General features: G+C 38.0%; 1 protein-coding gene across 6 annotated transcripts in view; it reads left to right on the top strand.

Moving 5' to 3' along the window:
- Positions 1-14,979, top strand: part of MAGI2 (membrane associated guanylate kinase, WW and PDZ domain containing 2) — a 764,133-nt gene that overhangs the window by 636,948 nt on the left and 112,206 nt on the right. For all 6 annotated transcript variants that reach the window (XM_075144530.1, XM_075144538.1, XM_075144553.1 and 3 more), the window contains one exon: positions 5,364-5,999. In XM_075144530.1, coding sequence (XP_075000631.1) covers positions 5,364-5,999 — 636 coding nt within the window. The remainder of the gene's footprint in view (positions 1-5,363; positions 6,000-14,979) is intronic.

The raw sequence follows: 14,979 nt of genomic DNA on the forward strand, positions 1-14,979 counted from the left end.
GCGGCCTCACCAGTGCCGAGTACAGGGGCACGATCACCTCCCTGCTCCTGCTGGCCACACTATTTCTGATACAGGCCAGGATGCCGTTGGCCTTCTTGGCCACCTGGGCACACTGCCGGCTCATGTTCAGCCGGCTGTCAACCAGCACCCCCAGATCCTTTTCTAGGGAGCAGCTTTCCAGCCACTCTTCCCCAAGCCTGTAGCGTTGCATGGGGTGGTTGTGACCCAAGTGCAGGATCTGGCACTTGGCCTTGTTGAACCTCATACAGTTGGCCTCAGCCCATCGGTCCAGCCTGTCCAGGTCCCTCTGCAGAGCCTTCCTACCCTCGAGCAGATCAACACTCCCGCCCAACTTGGTGTCGTCTGCAAACTTACTGAGGGAGCACTCGATCCCTTCGTCCAGATCATTGATAAAGATATTGAACAAGATACTAAAAGCTTGATCCAAAACCCATCAGAAACAATGGAGACATTTCTACTAAACTTTGAATGTGATCGTAAATTAGCAACAAAAATCTACTCTGCATTTTTTCCTCTGCATTCAGACTTTGAAGTTTAAAGAATTCTAAATAATAATAAGAAGGGCAGTCCAGTAGGCAATTCAGTTCACTGAGGTACCATAAAAAATTCCAGCCAGGAAACTGACTGTAAAAGAAACAATAATAATAAGAAATAAGGAAAGTGGGAACATGGGTAAGAAAATGGAGAAACTTTACCTGCTAGTGCAAGATGTGTATACTGACATTGTAGAGGTAATAAAAACATAGCAGAAACAACAACTGGAGTCACTGAAATACATAGGTTCTTCAGAAAGGAGGGAAATAGAGTTGGTAGCATTATATGAAATATTAGGATAACTTGTAATGAAACGAGTTATGTCAATGAAACAGATTCTGTTTGGATCAAGCTCTTCAAGCGTGAAAAAAGTATTTCTGCAGAATTAATGCTTGCGGAAAATCCCCAGGGTGTCAGATTTAACTCTGCAACATTATTATAGGGGGGAATGTAAGTAAGAATCTGTCATTAGAGGATGTTGAAGCTCACAAATTTCTTCCCCAGTCACTAAACCCACAAAAGATAATGATAGTTTAGATAAGTTTTTTGCTTTGAAATATGTGGATAACAAAATGTAACCTTTAACCAAACATTCAGGCACTGAGTCCATTACTTTACATGACAAAATACATAATGGTCAGCAAACTTTAATAAGCAAAAAAAGCTAGTTAAACAAGTGAAATATTCTGGGGCTTCATGGATATTTCTGTGAAGAAGACATCAAATTTCGTCAAGTGTAACATACTGTGTTGTATCTGATAACAGGTGACTAGGTTTAGCCATCCAGGAAGTCCACTCCAGACCTACTTTCTTAAATTTGTCAGTTCAAATGCAAAAACCTTAAGTAAAGCAGAGGTAATTGTAAGAGAGTTTGACAGTTTTGGTCACTGTCAGTATTCTCTAATACTTTGTTCTTTGACTCAATGCTGAATTTGGACGTTGGCTGACAGACAGCAGAATCTGTTCTTGTCACGGTGTAGATGTTTGAGATGTAGGACAGGATATTTATTGTCTACTCTACTGGGTATCCATCAAACCTGCCACTTCATCTAGAGAGTTTCATTCAGATGCTTTCTCCATAGACCAGCCCTCCTGGTCTCCCTCATTCCTCAATAGTCTCAAGTAAGATATGGTTGGTAGGGCGTGTGTAGAGTTCGTACAGGCTAGTGAGGAAGATGAAATTGCGGAGAACACCCGATAGTGAGGACGTTGAAGTACAGAGATGTTCAGCCTGGAGAAGAGAAGGCTCAAGGGGATCTTACCAACATACGTAAATACCTGAAGGGAAGGTGCAAAGAAGATGGAGCCAGGCTCTTTCCAGTGGTGCCCAGTGATAGGACCTGAGTCAATGGGCACAAACTGAAACACAGCAGGTGCCATCTGAACATCAGGAAACACTTTCTTACTGTGAGGGTGACCAAGCACTGGAACAGGTTGCCCAGAGAGGTTGTGGAGTCTCCATCCTTGGAGATATTTAAAAGCCACCTGGACATGATCCTTGGCAACTGGTTCTAGGTGACCCTGCTTGAGCAGGGGGGTTGGGCAAGATGACCTCCAGAGGTCCCTTTGAACCTCAATCATTCTGTGATTCTGTAAGCAAGCTGCAGTCATTTTAGTAGGTTTAATTCTAAAAGCCAGGCAAAGTCTGATGCTTAATATAAATGTTCTGCATAACTTCAAAGATACCCACTCACTGTGAAACTGTGATTTCTGGAGGCAGACTATGGCTTGCTCAGAAAATCAGGCAGGAATTATAAAGGGGATCGCTGTTATGCTTGTCCATATGCACCCATTATTATTAGAAGCAGCAGGAGAGAACAGGCAGAAAAGATGCTACAGGAACCTTTCAGGGAGTTTTTCTAAAGTAGAGAGATTTTGAACTTTGCATTAGCATGGCACTGGCTCTGTAATGCTCTTAACTTATCTCTCTCTTCCTACCAAATGCTGGGTACTTCTCTCTGTGTCAGCAACGAGGAACTCAGCCTGGAAAATGAGTTAGATTTGGAGAAACTCCTACTGTCCAGGATTTATTTGAAGGATTTGTGAAATTAACCCCTTTTAGTCCTCCTTCATGTCTCATGATCTGAAACTCTGTTTCTTCCCAGTTTAACACCACTATTTCTTTGAGTTGAACTTAGTAACTCATGCCTTTTTCCCCATCCCTCTTGACCTTCAGCCATATGTTCTCCATATGATAGTACAGCATTATGGTTCCCAAACGGTTCAACTGCGAGTGAGTTACAACTTCAGAGTGTGCCTAGACATGCTATTCATGTTATACCTCAGAAACAACAAAGACCTTTAAAAATGTTGATTCAGGAAACGCTGAAGAATTTTGTGCTTTCTTGTGAGGGATAATGCAGGGTCGTTATCTGAAGATGAAGTTCTTACCCCAGACGTTCTAATGCTCAGTTTTGCCTGTTAGGTGACTGGGGAAAGGGGCTACTTGGCCTACATATTTCCTGACTGCCCTCCTTGTGCACAAGCTAATTTCTTTTCACTGGAGAGCTATGTAACGTCAACTAGTTTATCTGATTTTCTGATTTATGAAAAACGTATTATTTTAAGTTTTGTATCATAGCTAATCCTGTACAAATGCATAAAGTGAAGGGGTGAAAACAGACAATTATTTACTCGCCCAAGACAATAGATGTATTATTCCTTTTGTACCCTACTTAAGTATTGCAAAAGAGGATGAACAAACAGATTGGTCTCCTCCCACCACATATCTGCATTGCCAGCACTCAGGGAAATAAAGACTGCATGGATTAAAAAGTTGCAAGGGCACTGTTAAGGCATAAGCTACTGAAACAGGAGCATGTATTGAAGAGGTCTCAGTTCAACAGTATCAGCCCTATTGTGAGCAATGTCAGCCTCCCTGCTAATGCAGAAGCCAGGGATGAGAACACAGGTAAGATCTTTCTATACTAGGGCATGAGCATATCACGATGAATTGCAGCCATTGCCACAATAATTTAGTGCAGTACATTCTTTCTCTCTTTTAAATCTTGACTTTTGCAAACTGTTTTACTCTCAGCTGCTTGAGACAGAAGCATTGGGATTCTTTCAGCACTGCCTGTGAAGTGACCTTACTGCTTTTACTTGTAGTTTGAAATCTATTTATGATGCACATTTAAGACAGTATTTGCAGCTCCTAAGGTTTCTGTGAATAATATTCACAAACATTTAAACAAACTCTCTTAGCATTTTTTCCCTAGAAACCCTCTGAAGAAATCTTTCTCTGAATCACAATTTGTGCATAAGCAATTAATTACCGTCAGGCTGTTAGACAGACTGATCATGTGGGAATTGACCATTTCGTTTTCACATAGAAACATCCTTTGCCTTTTGTTGTCACACAGAAACAGCCCTTGCACTGGCATCTTGATGATGCTCTTTTTTCCTCAGTTTGCTTGATTAGATCTTTTGATTGAAGTACTTGAAAGACATAATTTCATAAATACACTTGAAGCAATTCCACACAAACCACCTCATCCTCCCTGAATCATTCTCATTTTTTTGCTGAATTTTCAAATACCATTAAAAAACATTACGTTATGATAGGTCAATTATTGAACTGTATACCCTGTAGACACCTCACAGTGTTGTCTGTATAAATGATTTCTTGTTCCTAATTAATGGTAGGATAATAAGGCAATCTTCACTTAGAAAAATACTTTAACTTGTGGAGTTAAACATCCTTCTTCTTTGTTATAAAGATGCAAACTGTTTTATTAAAGTGGAAACTGACTGTGGGTCATCACACTATTGTGAATATCGTTTGTACTGATTACTCATTTTTATTTTAAAATGCACCTTAACAGTACCAGAAAAAAATTATTTATGGCTATAAATATATAGATCTATTCTAACAACAAGGAACTTGAACTTATTTCTGAACTTTTCACTAACAGAAGCTGGTTGGTGCATGAGCAATACGGAGACCCATAAATAGCTGTTGACTTAAAGTATTCTGCTTTCATATATGCTCTGACTGGTAGCTCTGTACTATACATGAGACAAGATTTGGAGGTGAAGGTAGTATCTTTGTTTTTATTTGACCATCTGGTTCAGCTAGAAATATTAAACTGATTTCCAGTCATTTGCCTAGATTTTTCTAATAAAAAGCTATTATACCTACCTACAAAATTTGTCTTGTCATTGTCCTCGAACCATCATGGCTACAACAAAATGCCACTAAACATCTCTATGATATGCAAGATACAGTTTAGTTCATGTCTAGAATAGGAAATGACTGTAGTAGTCCTGGATGTCTGATGGCAAGTGATGACATTTAATAGGAAACTGTCAATATCATGATCAATGCAAAATGTATTTCCTTATGCACATGCATGCACAGTCTTGCATCCCTATTCATTGATTCTTAAGTCTACAAGTGCTTATTATTTCCTTTTTTTTTCGTTTTACTCTTCACTAAACAATGGTATTTCTTGACAACCAACCCTCCAAATAAACTTCGATTGTATCTTATAAAAAAGTAATCTGTGGACTACACTGAAAAGAGTTGAAAAAATAGGGAAGAAATGTTAAGAAAAGGTGTATGTCTGGATCCAGCTTAATTCTCCAGCTGTGACCTTCCACGAAAAGAAATAGTACTGTCATTGTCTATTTGTATTACGTTTGCTAGCAGACAAACTTTGCTTTTTTGTCTCCACTATTTGAGTCAGTATGTTGATCTAATTTCTTTTATTTTTTAGTAGAGTTCTATCTCATAAAAAAAAATTTGCGCTGCATATACAGTAACTGAAGTTGTCTCATGTTGTCACTATTTTTTCTTCTCTTTCTAGGTGATGTCATTGTCTATATTAATGAAGTTTGTGTCCTTGGACATACTCACGCAGATGTAGTCAAACTCTTCCAGTCTGTTCCTATTGGTCAGAGTGTCAACTTGGTGCTATGTCGTGGATACCCTTTGCCCTTTGATCCTGAAGATCCTGCCAACAGCATGGTGCCACCCCTTGCAGTAATGGAGAGGCCTCCGGTAGTGGTAAATGGAAGACATAACTATGAAACTTATTTGGAATACATTTCTAGGACTTCTCAGTCTGTTCCAGACGTAACAGATCGACCACCACACTCCTTGCACTCCATTCCAGCAGATAGTCAGCTTGATAGCACATTCCCACCACCTGCCCATGATGATAATGTATCAATGGCTTCTTCTGGGGCCACCCAAGCTGAACTCATGACCTTAACCATTGTGAAAGGGGCCCAGGGCTTTGGCTTCACTATAGCAGACAGTCCTACAGGACAGAGGGTGAAGCAAATTCTAGACATTCAGGGATGTCCTGGTTTGTGTGAAGGTGACCTCATTGTTGAGATCAACCAGCAGAATGTACAGAACCTGAGCCATGCAGAAGTAGTGGATATACTTAAAGAATGTCCTGTTGGAAGTGAAACTTCTTTGATTATCCATAGAGGAGGTAAGTTTGGAAAGTCTGTACAATTACAAAAATGTGTGTAAAAGGTTCTAAACCGTAAGACATACATATACTCACTACATCCTCGTGTGCTAGATTGGAAGTTAATTTCCATGTTGCGGGTGGTAACACCATTGGTTCTGGAAAAGTGTGTCTGCAATTAAGTATCCTAGGCGAAATCTAACAGTCTGTTGTACATTCCTTTTTGTGTTTTGAGTGTCAATGGTCCCACCTCTGTATAAGGGTAAAACTAGAGCAGTTCCAGACCTTTCCCCCCATAATAGTTTGTACAGTGTCTGAAGCAAACTCTTACAGTCCCAAAGCAGTGTTGCAAGCTTTAGATATAATTGTATATATTGACTCATTAAGGTAGATCAAAATCAGAGCAATCTATTAGCCCTTTACAAGATTACTGGTTTTGATAAGTCATTTTGCCTCCTTTTCCTTCATTGTAAAAGTATTGTATAACAGTTGTTTTCTTTCTTTCTTGACAACAAAGATCCATAGTATATTTTTCTCTGTTTTTTAAAAAATAGCTTCTAGCAGCTTAGTTTTTCTGACCACAGCCTGACACAGTAAGCTTGAATATACACCACTGGAAGGGGAGAGTCAAGGCTTATCTGTAAGGAAGCAGTAGCAACAGAAGAAGTCTTAATACCCTGACAGTGATAAGTAATTCCATATCTTTTCATATTTTAGCCAAACAAATTTTATTCGACAGTTTGAGATGAGCATCCATCACAATTTATTATTATTTATTATTACCTGAAGTGAAAAATGATTGAATTTCTTTAATTAAAGATCTTTGTTCCTCTAAAGGCATTCATATGTCACTGAATGTACGTTACTCTGTGCTTCAAAAGAAAAAAAAAGGATTCTATACAAAAATACTAATTACTTTCCTTCTGAAGAGTAGAGGTTTGGAAGTGAAGCTTTAGTGTTTGCGTATGCCAAATGTTTGTCATTAGAAAACCTACAAATCCTTAGAACAAGGAATATAGTAACATTTTATCAAATTGCAGAAATAATAAACATAAGGTGATTTAAATATCTGTAGATTCACATATTCAATAAAGTACTTTTCATATCTATATTTAAAAGAATTACTTTTAAGAAACAGAATCTGACATTTCTCTGAATGAAACGAAATTAAGAGTGATAAGTAAAGGCCAATTGGTGTCACTATAATATATGAACTTGGAGAAAGTTAATTGTTGCAGAGGTGCTATATTACTTGGTATTAAATCTGGTTTTATTTAACATCCATTAAGAATCTGGAACAGTGGAGTAAGCAACATTTTTTTCTGAAGATACTAACAAATTAGGGAGAATTGCATAGCAAAAAAAGAGTATAAAGAGGATTAGAAGGGTTAATGTAACCCCAAAGATGGGATTTTATTTTGAAAAATGCAAGCTAATCCCCCTCTAGAGGAAAACAATTCAGAACACCAATCTTCAGAGAGAAGTGGAGTGTGAAATCCAGCATGCTGAACAAGCCTGAGGAATAATAGACAGCAAAATAGATATTTCAGCAATCAGTGCAGGACAGTAGCAAAAAACCCTGAAGCAGCAACATACTCAAGCCAATGAGGATAATTCCTCTCTCTCAAGAGAATTTCTTCTCAGAGCATCGATTCATGATCAAAACAAGTTGATCAACATGATAGTTTAACAAGTTCTGGTACATTAACTGAGCTGTGGTTGTTTTCTACACATCGCTGCGGCAGATAGGAGATACTGCACTGAGCTCAACCCTCAATAAAAGCAATATAAATTTACACCATCCTGTCTTTTGTCAGGCCAAAAACTGAGGTACAGTTACCCTAGCTCAGCTGGCACAAAATGCAGTAACGTGTTCCTGAGACTTAACCCTATGTTGCTGGGGCAGGGGTGGTCCATTGCTTTAGAGAATGCAGAGAAGAGAAAGAGAGCAAGTTTTGTTCATGGTAAAACAATGACTAAGACTAAAGCAACTGTTTGGAAGTACTACAGAGTGATTAAACTTAATGGGATGATACAGAACAAATGAAAGGTTACTATCAGAAATTTCTGTACATCAGAGATAAGGAATATACCTTATTGCAAAGTTTGGTAGACTCTGAAATTAAAGAAAAGGCTCATTTGTTGGAGTGATTCAAAAGAAGTGAAAAAATACAGTATGAGACAAACCTACTCTACCTCAGAGATGGCCGAATCATAGGTTAACAGAAATATGAGAACTGTTTTAAGGTGACAACCTTGGGTTTTTTGATAAATTGATAGGGAAAGGGAATCCATGTGACCAAATATACATCTATAATGCAGGTAATTATATCTATGCTAGTCATGTCTCCTTTTATAGTCCCTGGGCAGAAACGGCCTTTCTAGGGTGCAAGTCATGTCATTCCAATGTAGATGTTTTAAATAAGTCAGGTGTACCCTAAAAGTATATGTTCTGCTTGACTGACTATAAAGGGAATTGAGGATGACTGGTTTGGATGTACGTGTCTATCCCACATGCTATCAATAAGAAACAGATGATAAGATTTGGTCATGTGGGATAATCTGAATACAAAACAAAATTCTAGTACTTAGAGAAACCTGCTATGATTCTAAAATATTTAGTCCATGACACTCATGGAGCAAGGCATACTTTCTCGTTACTCATGGATCTAATTTTTATTTTATTATCTCTAATGTGTAATGAATAATAGCATCGTTTTCCATCATTACCCTATGCATCCTGTCTTTAGCAAGATTAAGTCCAAAGTACTATTCCTGCCTGTGGAAGAGGAAGGCTGTGTTTTGCATAAGGTTGTGTGTTGCCTTGTAATGTAGTCTGTCTCTGATATGAATATGGCCTGGCTGCATAGTTCACTGTGGCAAATCCATTTTTGTAAGTGATTTAATTTCTCCCGCTCTCATCCAGCAATCTTAACTACATTATAGGCAAGAAACAGATCGACATTGGCTAAGATATATTCTCACTATAGGAAAAAAGCATCTTATACAGGAAAAAATGCTCTCTCATATGCATATAGTATGCATGCTACAGTGTTTAAAAAGCCATTGTCCCTCAAGCTTAGGAGGTCAAGAGCCAGAGTATGCGGGGGAAGGAAAGGTCTGCATGTTTCAAAAAGATGGAGGGAATAGCAGTACTCAGATTTAAAGAGGTCACTAAAGAAGACAGACTTGTCATGGGGTACAATCAAGCTGGAGGAAGTCCCACTGAATTTGTAGTTTACTTATTTTAAAATTTCTAAAGCAGAAGTAGTAATTTACCTGCTTGTTAAAAAAAATAGTCATGGAAATAATATCATTGTATATCCAAGAAAATACTAAGCAGCGCTTGTTTAGATAACTATGATACTCTATGGCTAGAGATCTTACAATCTTCTTTCTGTTTATTAGTCAGGTCCTTTGCTAAACACAGATGCACTGCTTAGTTTGGTTTCTTTGCATCTTGGTTTTTGCTGTCCAGCCATATAGTTTCCATTGATCACTATAAGCTGACAGAAGTGTTCATACTGACAAGAAATAAAATGACAGGAAAAGAAGGTGGAAAAGTGTTGCCTAAAAAAAAAAGGAAAAATGAATAGAAAAAAAAAAAAAAGGAAGAAAAAGATATGAAAGTGTTTGTTACCCAAACAGATTTACCCCTTTCCAGCTTTACTTCAGCCTTCACACTTCATCCTCAACTTCTGCAGCCGTCTGCATTGAGTATAGGCTGCTGAAATAGTGTGGAAGGGCTCTCAAAAATCAGTCTTTCTGAATGTGGATAGAGCAGAAATTCTGCATTATTCCAAATTCCAGAACTACTGAAAAACAGCAGTAAGTTGTTGAAGCACTATGTACCAAATTTATGTAGAGCAAAATATTCACCAATTAGGACATCAAAAATTGGTTTTGGCATGTTCTACTAGATGAGCTATCCAAGTACCTGACATATGCCATCTCTTTTGGAAAGTACCTTTGAAATATATGAACCCATAGACAGCAGGCCAGCCCCAGAAGTGTTCCTGTCTAAAAAAACCTGACACATTCAAATGTAGATACATCAAGACTATGTCTGAAATATTGTTAAGGAAATCTGAAGACAACCCAGGACTGATTCATGAAGCTATGGTAACTCCTAAGCAAGTGCTGTGAGTGAAACATTAAAACTAAACGCAAAAAGTGGGAGCCTGACAAAGTTCCTACATCAGATGGCTATTTTGTAATGGTGGAATCCAAACAGGCTTTGAGAAACTGAAACTGTCAGTATGAAACACAGTCAGAGAACTGACGCACTCTCCATACTGGTTAATTGTTAGCCCACTCCTGGCATGGGATTGGAGTAGCCAGCAGCCAGTTTCACCCTGACATGATATAGGAGATAGCATGGGCCACACGCAATGCACAAACAGTCAAGATGAGGAGGGAGAATTTAACTATGTAGATGTGAACTGTGAGAATAAAAGGATGGCCAAGTAGCTTTCTCAGATTTTGTACAAACCCCGGCAGAAGTTTATAACTCCTTAAGACTGCTAACAGATACCAGTACCTCACACAAAGCATCAGCAATTTCCAAAACAGCCAGAAATTTCACAAAAAAAACATCTCTGCATATTCTACTGAATGAACCTTGTCCCTCAAAATCAGCAGATTTCAATGGAATGAATACTACATCCTCAGTGCCCTTTCCATGGATTGATCTCAGATTTGCCTCTCTACCACAGAGATGAATTTTTTTTTTTGTCCAGATGTCTTTCAGTGATGATAAGATGTCTTTCAATTCCTCTGGTCAGGAAAGCTTATACTTCTTTTTCTCCAAGTTGTCCTCTCTCTTGGAAAAGCTGCACGAGATAAAGCTGCAGGCAGCACCATCACCCTGCTAACACTAGTTTGGCCCAGGCAGTTCAGATCTCCTGGTCCCATGACCTCAGCCCACCACTGAGGTCTCTAGAGCTTTGACTCTGCTTCTGCAGTTCTTCATTCAAAATATTAAGAGAGTACCTGATGCAAACTGGAGACCCTGTATCTCATGGCTTGCTCACCCCCAATTCAGGATTTTCTAGTCAACAGTACTGAGCGTTTGAAGAAATGAAATTGTTAGGTGTAGGTTTTTGATTTGGGACTTACGGAAGTTTTCTGTCATCCTACTGTCTCTACTCTTTGACATCCCTGAGTCATTGGTGAATTTTTTCCTTCCAGTCACTTCCTAAAGGAACCCAGTCTTGGTTTAATTGCTTCTTATGGGTACTCTGAATTAATTGTCATCTGTTCATGCTTACTTTGTTCATGAAGGTATGCTTCTTTCTGTCATCTCTGACAAGAGCTATTGCAAGATATAAGGTCTGATAGCTCTCCTGCTTCCTGCCATACCTTCTCCTCTCCAGACAGTTTCTCCAACTGTACATTTGCTCCTGATCCCTTTTCTCCCATTTCTTGAGAGTATTCTGATGTTGAGAGGAACTTAGATCCATTTGGCAACATCTGCATTTTTAGCCCTGCTGTGTTCTTAAATGGCACATATATCTCCTGTTTGTGAGTTTAAGGGACATTTGATCCCACAAAGGGAATGTGGGACCATTGATACCTAGAAGTCAATGACATAAACTTCTTCTGTCCAACATGCTGCTAAAACATCCTCTTTCAATTTTTTCTTTCTGATTTACCACACCATTTTGCCTTGCCATCCCTCTATGAAGTGCTCTGTGGTTCCTGGGTCTGTCTGCTTTAAAACCAATAGAGAACAAAGATTTGTAGCTGACCTTTTTCCTTTCCATCTCAAAATTATAAGCTTTTATATGACATCATAAATTCAGCAGTTTCCTCAGCATGAGTTCTCTATAAACGTTCTCATGCTGGCTTTGAGTTGTTTCATTTTTTTGTTGCTATTCTTAGCTAGTAATGCCAGAAATATTTAATGATCAAAAATATTGTGACATGCTACATTGCCCACTTCACTGACTTTGCTGGTAGATGTCATGCTGCCCTTTTCCCCACCCCCAACCTTGGCCACTTGTCCTTCCTACTTTCCCTACATAGAAATCAATATTTTGTGCAAGATATAGTTTCATAACAGCCTTGTAAGAGGGGCAGTTGTCTTTCCTATGTTAATTCCAGAAATAAAATCTCTGAAAGATTTTTAGAAAATATTGTTACCATGCAAGAAATACTGCTGTTATATTAACTTAAGTCCTGGTAGCACTGCTTTCCAGATTCATTTTTACAAGGCATGTCTCACCTTACAGAGTATCATATTTTTAGCTGTGAGATATATACTCTCCTAGTAACCTTCAAATTATTTACATCCTTTTTGTCCTACACATTGAAACTGTTTTATGCTTTGCATTAACTTGAAATATTTTTAAGCATCTTGTTGTAATCATCTGGTATAAAATCTATTTTAATAAATATTTTGCATGTTATAGCAGGTAAACTGAAAAATAAGTTACATATATGGCCTAGTTTATGAAGGGATTCAATTTAAATCTTGTTAGTAAGAGAAATGGGAACCTCTCAGTAGCACAGGGAATGACAAATCTGAACAGAGGGAGTCATGGCAGGAGACCAGTTATCCTAAAATTCACACTAATGAGACTTTCATATCTTTTCTTGTATAGCTCTGATTAGCAGTGAAACAGTGTGCAATTGCTTCCGTATTTCTGAATAAAAGAAAAAGAAACCATAGACCTCCTTAATGAATATGGATTCCTGAAAAAATAGACATCAATAATAGTTAGTAGCTATTACACTGTATTAATGGAAGTAGTATTAATTGCATTGCATTTCAAAGTGGTAGTGTTATGGTTTTGCTGCTTCTTTCTTATTAATGTTTGTGCACTGTGTGGTACATTTGTGGATAATTTTGCAAAACATTAGATAAATCTTTTTTACATATATTGCATAGAAGGTTTTTAATGACTATTAGCAATCATTTTATTTCAAAAATACTTTTATTATTGGTGAAACTGTTTTCTGATGTAGGCTTATATGGTCTGTATTAAATCTGAACAGTGCTTCTGTTAAAACTTATGGGGACACTTCTCCTAGGGATGTGTGTGCCTAACTCTTGTTGACATTAAGAGGAGTTAGTTTGCACACTGGAGAAATAGGTCCCTTTAGAAGACCTTTTAGCAAAAAGAAATACAAGTGTGTAGACATAGATTCTCATCACTGCATGTCATAAAGAGGTAACTACCATTGCTCCAATGGCTATTTTGCCATTGCATATTAAATTCTTATGCCCAGGATGAGGCTACATACAGTAAGCAATCAGACATTATAATTATTAGGTCTACACAGAGACTTGCCATGCACTTAGGCTTTGTGCAGAGCTTCAGGAACTCTGCCTTCAGGACAGGCAACTACTTGTCTCTGTTGAGGAGTGCAGGGCACGTTTGAGTCTGGTAGCTGCAGCCCACGTCACTGCTAGAACCGAAGAGCTCTATTGGCAGAACGACAGACTGATTTCAGTCTTACTGATATTAGTGAATGAATTAATACCAATTGAAGAACAGTTTGTTTGAGAAAACAGACTTTTTGGCTTGCCTACACTGGAACCTGGCCAGGCCAGAGAAGTTTCTCCTCTGTTCTTGCAAGCAGTATTATCAGAACACTAATCAGGTTATCTTGGACTGTGTATCTCAGTGAAAAATGGCATCTTTTGAAGCCAAATACCTCCAAAGCATGGTACATGGGAGAACCTACTGCAATACTGGGGCATGAAGAAACTCGTTTTTTTCCTGATTGCCCATAGTCTAGGCTCTGAGTGAATCTAGCCTTCCTCAGAGGAGATCTGGGAGATCTCAGCCTAAGGAGGGAAAACTACAGAGCTGGACTGTAAAAAAGTACCATACGACCTGTTCTTGTGTACTGAGGCATGTCTAAAGTTTAGTCTAAATGTGTTGAATAATGTTTCTGTTGGTTCAGTATAATGTAATGTCCTATTAAACAACATTTGTTGGGTTTCCAAATCTGTTGTCAAAGTACATTGTGTAGACGTTGTGACGTGGTGATTTGTAATATAGTGCAATATTTTATAGTAATAAAGTAAGCTAATACACTATGAAACAAGTGAGTACATTATCTATTGTGCTACAGACACGAGACACAGCACTGGGGAGACGGGAAGCTGTGATTTTCAGGCACTTCCTAAACCACTTACAGGAGCCACAAAACTCTCTTGGCTCCTACGGTTTGTTTATCCAGTAAAAACACAGAAACTAAATTAGTCTTCTAGATGAGGTATTTATCCCTGTACAATTCTTTAAGCAATTTTCTTTTACATTCTTAAAAAGGGAAGGAAGGCTTGAACAATGGCTACACTTGCCCTCTATGAGTAATGCTCAACTTTTTTGTTTTTTTATAAACCAAGAGCATACATTTATTAAATACAACACACTGCCCTTCTCAGGAAGCCTTTGGGTGACTCAAAATTCAAACACAATCAAAACCAACACCAGGATACATACACCTTTGCTGTGTCACCTTCAGATTACAGTATAAAAAAGGACATGGAAGCCAAAGCTGTCAGGCACAGACTCTGAAAGTTGACTCCCAAGTGTGTCAAAACAGATTTCTAAAAAAAAAAAAATTGCTTTCCAAAGCCAGATTTGCCATAACTTGGAACAGTATTTCAGTGTATAAGAAACATACTGTGCAGTTTTCCTGTTTGGTAAATGAGAAAAATCTTGACTTTTATTTATTTTGTACCTTTTATTACCATGAGCTAAAGGAAGGCAAGCTTTCTGTGTGCACATTCCTAGGGTCACCTTATTTTTAGTGTATATTTCAATTAGGTGCAAATTATATTTAATGGAATTTTTAGAATTTTTTTTCTCTAATGTAAGCATTTTTTTATTGCATTTCATGTGTTCTAGATAGAGAACTTCTAAAGATCCTGTGATAATTAGAAAAAGACTCTATATGCATTAATAAAAGCACAGACTCAAAACCTTGGAATGAGAAAATATTTTAATGATCTTTAAATTCATTTTATCAATTAATTTCCATTTTC

The sequence above is a fragment of the Calonectris borealis genome, chromosome 1 (genome assembly GCF_964195595.1).
Source record: "Calonectris borealis chromosome 1, bCalBor7.hap1.2, whole genome shotgun sequence".
NCBI classification, from domain to species: domain Eukaryota; kingdom Metazoa; phylum Chordata; class Aves; order Procellariiformes; family Procellariidae; genus Calonectris; species Calonectris borealis.